Raw genomic sequence first — 8403 nt, forward strand, 5'->3', positions numbered from 1 at the left:
GAGTACTACTGATAGGTATGTTTAGAGTCCCAGTGATAGGTATGTTTAGAATCCTAGTGATAGGTATGTTTAGAGCCCTAATGATAGGTATGTTTAGAGCCCTAATGATAGGTATGTTTAGAGCCCTGCTGTTAGGAATGTTTAGAGCCCTAGTGATAGGTATGTTTAGAGCCCTAGTGATAGGTATGTTTAGAGCCCTGATGATAGGAATGTTTAGAGCCCTAGTGATAGGTTTGTTTAGAGCCCTAGTGATAGGTATGTGTAGAGCCCTAGTGATTGGTATGTTTAGAGTCCTAGTGACAGGTATGTTTAGAGTCCTAGAATAGGTATGTTTAGAGCCCTAGTGATAGGTATGTTTAGAGTCCTAGAATATGTATGTTTAGAGCCCTAGTGATAGGTATGTTTAGAGCCCTAATGATAGGTATATTTAGAGCCCTAGTTATAGGGATGTTTAGAGTCCTGCTGTTAGGAATGTTTAGAGCCCTAGTGATAGGTATATTTCGAGCCCTAATGATAGGTATGTTTAGAGCCCTGCTGTTAGGAATGTTTAGAGCCCTAGTGATAGGTATGTTTAGAGCCCTAGTGATAGGTATGTTTAGAGCCCTGATGATAGGAATGTTTAGAGCCCTTGTGATAGGTTTGTTTAGAGCCCTAGTGATAGGTATGTTTAGAGCCCTAGTGATTGGTATGTTTAAAGCCCTAATGATCGTTATGTTTAGAGCCCTAGTGATAGGTATGTTTAGAGCCCTAGTGATAGGTATGTTTAGAGCCCTAATGATCGGTATGTTTACAGCCCTAGTGATAGGTATGTTTAGAGCCCTAGTGATAGGTATGTTTAGACCCCTAATGATATGTATATTTAGAGCCCTAGTTATAGGTATGTTTAGAGCCCTAGTGATAGGTATGTTTAGATCCCTGCTGTTAGGAATGTTTAGAGCCCTAATGATAGGTATGTTTAGAGCCCTAGTGATAGGTATGTTTAGAGTCCTGCTGTTAGGAATGTTTAGAGTCCTAGTGATAGGTATGTTTAGAGCCCTAATGATAGGTATGTTTAGAGCCCTGCTGTTAGGAAGGTTTAGAGCCCTAGCGATAGGTATGTTTAGAGCCCTAGTGATAGTTATGTTTAGAGCCCTAGTGACAGTGATGTTTACAGCCCTGATGTTAGAAAGGTTTAGAGTACTACTGATAGGTATGTTTAGAGTCCCAGTGATAGGTATGTTTAGAATCCTAGTGATAGGTATGTTTAGAGCCCTAATGATAGGTATGTTTAGAGCCCTAATGATAGGTATGTTTAGAGCCCTGCTGTTAGGAATGTTTAGAGCCCTAGTGATAGGTATGTTTAGAGCCCTAGTGCTAGGTATGTTTAGAGCCCTGATGATAGGAATGTTTAGAGCCCTAGTGATAGGTTTGTTTAGAGCCCTAGTGATAGGTATGTGTAGAGCCCTAGTGATTGGTATGTTTAGAGTCCTAGTGACAGGTATGTTTAGAGTCCTAGAATAGGTATGTTTAGAGCCCTAGTGATAGGTATGTTTAGAGTCCTAGAATATGTATGTTTAGAGCCCTAGTGATAGGTATGTTAAGAGCCCTAATGATAGGTATGTTTAGAGCCCTGATGTTAGGAATGTTTAGAGCCCTAGTGAAAGGTATGTTTAGAGACCTAGTGAAAGGTATGTTTAGAGCCCTAGTGATAGGTATGTTTAGAGTCCTAGTGATAGGAAGGTTTAGAGCCCTAGTGATAGGTATGTTTAGAGCCCTAGTGATAGGTATGTTTAGAGCCCTAGTGATAGGTATGTTTAGAGCCCTAGTGATAGGTATGTTTAGAGCCCTAGTAATTTTGCTCTAGGAACTAATATCCTCCTCCTATCTGACCCCTCCCTGTTCCCACTATCTGACCTCAACCTAACTCACATTACCACTCCCTGTTCCCACTATCTGACCCCTCCCCGTTCCCACTGTCTGACCTCAACCTAACTCACATTACCCCTCCCTGTTCCCACTGTCTGACAACTCCCTGTTCCCACTGTCTGACCCCTCCCTGTTCCCACTGTCTGACCCCTCCCTGTTCCCACTGTCTGACCCCTCCCTGTTCCCACTATCTGACCGCTCTCTGTTCCCACTTTCTGACCTCAACCTAACTCACATTACCCCTCACTGTTCCCACTGTCTGAGCCCTCCCTGTTCCCACTATCTGACCCCTCCCTGTTCCCACTGTCTGACCCCTCCCTGTTCCCACTATCTGACCCCTCCCTGTTCCCTCTGTCTGACCTCAAGCTAACTCACATGACCCCTCCCTGTTCCCACTGTCTGACCCCTCCCTGTTCCCACTCTCTGACCCCTCCCTGTTCCTACTGTCTGACCCCTCCCTGTTCCCACTGTCTGACCCCTCCCTGTTCCCACTGTCTGACCCCTCCCTGTTCCCACTGTCTGACCTGAACTTAACACACATTACCCCTTCCTGTTCCCACTATCTGACCCCTCCCTGTTCCTCTATCTGACCCCTCCCTGTTCCCACTGTCTGACCCCTCCCTGTTCCCACTATCTGACCCCTCCCTGTTCCCACTATCTGACCCCTCCCTGTTCCCACTGTCTGACCCCTCCCTGTTCCCACTATCTGACCCCTCCCTGTTCCCACTGTCTGACCCCTCCCTGTTCCCACTGTCTGACCCCTCCCTGTTCCCCCTGTCTGACCCCTCCCTGTTCCCACTGTCTGACCCCTCCCTGTTTCCACCTTCTGACCCCTCCCTGTTCCCACTATCTGACCCCTACCTGTTCCCACTGTCTGACCCCTCCCTGTTCCTACTGTCTGACCCCTCTCTGTTCCCACTGTCTGACCCCTCCCTGTTCCTACTGTCTGACCCATCCCTTTTTCCACTGCCTGACCTCAACCTAACTCATATAACCCCTCCTTGTTCCCACTGTCTGACCTCAACAAGGCCTAGTGTGGCAGAAGTTAGAGGAGGTGACAGGGCATAGTGTGGCAGAAGTTAGAGGAGGTGACAGGGCAAATATGGCAGAAGTTAGAGGAGGTGACAAGGCATAGCTTGGCAGAAGTTAGAGGAGGTGACAGGGCATAGCATGGCAGAAGTTACAGGAGGTGACAGGGCATAGCTTGGCAGAAGTTAGAGGTGACAGGGCCTAGTGTGGCAGAAGTTACAGGAGGTGACAGGGCATAGTGTGGCAGAAGTTACAGGAGGTGACAGGGCATAGTGTAACAGAAGTTAGAGGAGGTGACAGGGCCTAGTGTGGCATAAGTTACAGGAGGTGACAGGGCATAGTGTGGCAGAAGTTAGAGGAGGTGACAGGGCATAGTGTGGCAGAAGTTAGAGGAGGTGACAGGGCCTAGTGTGGCAGAAGTTAGAGGAGTTGACAGGGCATAGTGTGGCAGAAGTTAGAGGACGTGACAGGGCATAGTGTGGCAGAAGTTAGAGGAGGTGACAGGGCCTAGTGTGGCAGAAGTTACAGGAGGTGTCAGGGCATTGTGTGGCAGAAGTTAGAGGAGTTGACAGTGCATAGTGTGGAAGAAGTTAGAGGAGGTGACAGGGCATAGTGTGGCAGAAGTTACAGGAGGTGACTGGGCATAGTATGGCAGAACTTACAGAAGGTGACAGGGCCTAGTGTGGCAGAAATTAGAGGAGGTGACAGGGCATAGTGTGGCAGAAGTTAGAGGACTTGACAGGGCATAGTGTGGCAGAAGTTAGAGGAGTTGACAGGGCCTAGTGTGGCAGAAGTTAGAGGAGGTGACAGGGCATAGTGTGGCAGAAGTTAGAGGAGGTGACAGGGCATAGTGTGGCAGAAGTTAGAGGAGGTGACAGGGCGTAGTATGGCAGAAGCTCCCCTGAGGTTTGAATAGAAATGGCTCCGTTCAATATTAATTGGGCTTTCTGTGGTCTCCATTTCACAGCCAGCTTCCCCTCTCTCTATTCAACATCCCTTGCCCCTCCCTTCTCCTGCTCTCCTCCCCAGCCTCTCACCTTCCTCTCCTCCTCTCCTACCCAGCTTCTCACCTTCCTCTCCTCCTCTCCTCCCCAGCCTCTCACCTTCCTCTCCTCCTCTCCTCCCCAGCCTCTCACCTTCCTCTCCTCCTCTCCTACCCAGCTTCTCACCGTCCTCTCCTGCTCTCCTCCCCAGCTTCTCACCTTCCTCTCCTCCTCTCCTACCCAGCTTCTCACCGTCCTCTCCTCCCCAACCTCTAACCTTCCTTTCCTCCTCTCTTCCCCAGCCTCTCACCTTCCTCTCCTCCTCTCCTTTTCTCACCTCTTGTCCTCCTCTCCTCCCCAGCTTCTCACTTTCCTCTCCTCTTCTCCAGCCTCTCACCCCCTCTCCTCCCCAGCCTCTCACCTTCCTCTCCTCCCCAGCCTCTCACCTCTTCTCCTCTCCTCCCCAATAGCTCACTTTCCCCTTCTCCTCTCCTCCCCAGCTTCTCACCTTCCTCTCCTCCTCTCCAGCCTCTCACCCTCTTCTCCTCCCCAGCCTCTCACCTTCCTCTCCTCCTCTCCAGCCTCTCACCTTCCTCTCCTCCTCTCCATGCTCTCACCCTCCTCTCCTCCCCAGCCTCTCACCTTCCTCTCCTACCGAGCCTCTCACCTTCCTCTCCTCCTCTCCAGTCTCTCACCTTCCTCTCCTCCTTTCCAGCCTCTCACCCTCCTCTCCTCCCCAGCCTTTCACCTTCCTCTCCTCCTCTCCAGCCTCTCACCTTCCTCTCCTCCTCTCCAGCCTCTCACCCTCCTCTCCAGCCTCTCACCTTCCTCTCCTCCTCTCCAGCCTCTCACCACCCTCTCCTCCTCCCGAGCCTCTCACCTCTTCTCCTCTCCTCCACAGCATCTCACTTTCCCCTTCTCCTCTCCTCCCCAGCCTCTCACCTTCCTCTCCTCCCCAGCCTCTCACCTCTTCTCCTCTCCTCCCCAGCATCTCACTTTCCCCTTCTCCTCTCCTCCCTAGCCTCTCATCTCTCCTCCCCAGGATCTCACTTTCCCCTTCTCCTCTCCTCTCCAGCCTCTCACCTCTTCTCCTCCTCTCCTCCCCAGCTTCTCAACTTCCTCTCCTCCTCTCCAACCTCTCACCCTCCTCTCCTCCCCAGCCTCTCATCCTCCTCTCCTCCCGAGCCTCTCACCTCTTCTCCTCTCCTCCCCAGCATCTCACTTTGCCCTTCTCCTCTCCTCCCCAGCCTCTCACCTCTTCTCCTCTCCTCCCCAGCTTCTCACCTTCCTCTCCTCCTCTCCAGCCTCTCATCCGCCTCTCCTCCCAAGCCTCTCACCTCTTCTCCTCTCCTCCCCAGCATCTCACTTTCCCCTTCTCCTCTCCTCCCCAGCCTCTCACCTTCCTCTCCTCCCCAGCCTCTCACCTCTTCTCCTCTCCTCCCCAGCATCTCACTTTCCCCTTCTCCTCTCCTCCCCAGCCTCTCACCTCTCCTCCTCTCCTCCCCAGCTTTGTCCTCTAGAGTAGTCAGTTTCCCAGCAGGTCACACTGTAGTGTGGGTTTCCATTCCATAGTAAAGCCAGTGTCTAGGATGGTTTAGTTCAACCTCTGACCTGCCGGTAGACTGGGTGGAACAGTATGACTGCTCTTCTCCCAGTGGGCTGTGATGTCAGTTAGGATTGAGTCAATGCTGTTGTTGCTGACCTCTGACCTACCAGGCTCTCTGGGCAGCAGCCTAGTGTCAGCCTTGTTAACTTATGCTGGCTTGCAGATGCCAGCTGCTTTACCAAGGAACAGTTAAAAACTTCTATGAGAGAGGTACTCGCTGTCCGTTATTCTGTCTGTCGTCTCTATGTTAAAGAGAGTAGGTGGTGGAGTGGAGCTCTCTGTGGCCCTGCTGGCCTCCTCTCTGCCCCCTCTCCTCTGTCTTCTCCTCTCATCAGATCTGATGCCAAGCCGGTTGGCCTGCAGCTCCAGATGGAGTGAATATGGAGCTTAGCTGCTTTCCCCGCTAATGCCTGATTAAGTCCCGGACCAGGCCATTGTCTCCATGCTGGCTAAAATGGCTATCAGAGGGACATGGTGCTGGGAGGGAGGGGCCAGGAGGGGCTGGTGGGGGGGGGCTGGGAGGGGCCAGGAAGGGGCTGGTGGGACTGGGAGGGGCCAGGAGGGGGCTGGTGGGACTGGGAGGGGCCAGGAGGGGGCTGGTAAGACTGGGTGGGGGCTGGTAAGACTGGGTGGGGCCAGGAGGGGGCTGGAAGGACTGGGTGGGGCCAGGAGGGGCTGGGTGGAGCCAGGACGGGGCTGGGGGGACTGGGAGGGGGCTGGTGGGGGGGGCTGGAAGGGGCCAGGAAGGGGCTGGTGGGACTGGGAGGGGCCAGGAGGGGTTGGGTGGAGCCAGGATGGGACTGGTGGGACTGGGAGGGGAATGGTGGGGGTAGGTATGGAGGGGGCTGGAAGGACTGGGTGGGGCCAGGAGGGGCTGGGTGGAGCCAGGATGGGGCTGGGTGGAGCCAGGATGGGGCTGGGGGGACTGGGAGGGGCCAGGAGGGGGCTGGTGGGACTGGGAGGGGCCAGGAGGGGGCTGGTAAGACTGGGTGGGGCCAGGAGGGGGCTGGAAGGACTGGGTGGGGCCAGGAGGGGCTGGGTGGAGCCAGGATGGGGCTGGGTGGAGCCAGGATGGGGCTGGGGGGACTGGTGGGGGTGGGTATGGAGGGGGCTGGTGGGGGTGGGTATGGAGGGGGCTGGGGGGGGGGCTGGTGGGGTGGGTATGGAGGGGACTGGTGGGGGTGGGTATGGAGGGGACTGGTGGGGGTGGGTATGGAGGGGGCTATTTGGGGTGGGTATGGAGGGGGCTGGTGGGGGTGGGTATGGAGGGGCTGGTGGGGGTGGGTATGGAGGGGGCTGGGGGGGCTGGTGGGGGTGGGTATGGAGGAGACTGGTGGGGGTGGGTATGGAGGGGACTGGTGGGGGTGGGTATGGAGGGGGCTAGTTGTGGTGGGTATGGAGGGGGCTAGTTCGGGTGGGTATGGAGGGGGCTAGTTGGGGTGGGTATGGAGGGAGCTAGTTGGGGTTTGGTATGGAGGCCTGGGGGGACTGAGAGGGGGCTGGTGGGGGTGGGTATGGAGGGGGCTGGTGGGGGTGGGTATGGAGGGGGCTGGTGGGACTGGGAGGGGCCAGGAGGGGCTGGGGGACTGGGAGGGGGCTGGTGGGGGTGGGTATGGAGGGGGCTAGTTGGGGTGGGTATGGAGGGGACTGGTGGGGGTTGGTATGGAGGGGACTGGTGGGGGTGGGTATGGAGGGGGCTGGTGGGGGTGGGTATGGAGATGACTGGTGGTGGTGGGTATGGAGGGGACTGGTGGGTGTGGGTATGGAGGGGGCTGGGGGGGACTGGTGGAGGTGGGTATGGAGGGGGCTGGGGGGGTGGGTATGGAGGGGACTGGTGGTGGTGGGTATGGAGGGGACTGGTGGGGGTGGGTATGGAGGGGGCTGGGGGGGATTGGTGGAGGTGGGTATGGAGGGGGCTGGGGGGGGTGGGTATGTAGGGGGCTGGTGGGGGTGGGTATGGAGGGGGCTGGTGGGGGTGGGTATGGAGGGGACTGGTAGGGGTGGGTATGGAGGGGGCTAGTTGGGATGAAGGTTGATTCTGTAATGGATACTCATCTTATCCTGGTCCACTAAGAAGATTAGGCTTTGGGGTGTCAGATTATCCCTGATCTCTGAGCCTTTGGTGGGTCCTCCCAGCTTTCTCATGCTCCTAGCTCAGCCTTAACCTGCCTCAACCTGCCTCAACCCTCTGCTCGAATACTCTGCCTCAGCGCCCTACCTCAGCCCAACCATGCCTCAGCCCTGCCTGAGCTCTAGAATAAACACCCAGCTTGTATCCCAGCGCCCCATGTTGTGGCATGAATAATGTGTAGCGTTACAAAGTGCTTCTGGATCACAAAGAGACTGGTGTAAATGACCTCCTTCCTAAAGCAACCAGATACCGTCTCCTTTGATAGCCAGCTTCTTAAAGAAGAAACAACAGTTTCTAAACAAGTCACACTTCCAAAACAACAGCAGCACAAGTCTTAGGAAAACAGTAGCACATTATTCGTAGATAATAATGAGGAAGCATGCTGACTGAGACACATTATCAAAAGCAGTAAAACATGAGGTCTGTTAGTTTGTGAGCTGGTTGGTTCATCTTCCTGAGGTCTGAGTTAGTTAGTGAGCTGGTTGGTTCATCTTCATGAGGTCTGTTAGTTAGTGAGCTGGTTGGTTCATCTTCCTGAGGTCTGAGTTAGTTAGTGAGCTGGTTGGTTCATCTTCCTGAGGTCTGTTAGTTAGTGACCTGGTTGGTTCATCTTCCTGAGGTCTGTTAGTTAGTGGGCTGGTTGGTTCATCTTCCTGAAGTCTGTTAGTTAGTGACCTGGTTGGTTCATCTTCGTGAGGTCTGTTAGTTAGTGGGCTGGTTGGTTCATCTTCCTGAAGTCTGTTAGTAGC

The 8403-nt window shown here is 54.3% G+C and overlaps 1 protein-coding gene across 1 annotated transcript; it reads right to left on the reverse strand.

Moving 5' to 3' along the window:
- Positions 1-5984: 5984 nt before the first annotated feature.
- On the reverse strand, positions 5985-7668 carry LOC139395853 (uncharacterized). The gene is made up of 3 exons (XM_071143161.1): positions 7575-7668; positions 7003-7464; positions 5985-6853 (listed from the first exon to the last, which is right to left on the reverse strand). The coding sequence occupies exons 1-3, from the start codon at positions 7666-7668 to the stop codon at positions 5985-5987; spliced, it is 1425 nt and encodes a 474-aa protein (XP_070999262.1).
- Between the last annotated feature and the right edge of the window lie 735 nt (positions 7669-8403).

The sequence above is a fragment of the Oncorhynchus clarkii genome, unplaced genomic scaffold (genome assembly GCF_045791955.1).
Source record: "Oncorhynchus clarkii lewisi isolate Uvic-CL-2024 unplaced genomic scaffold, UVic_Ocla_1.0 unplaced_contig_13523_pilon_pilon, whole genome shotgun sequence".
NCBI lineage: Eukaryota > Metazoa > Chordata > Actinopteri > Salmoniformes > Salmonidae > Oncorhynchus > Oncorhynchus clarkii.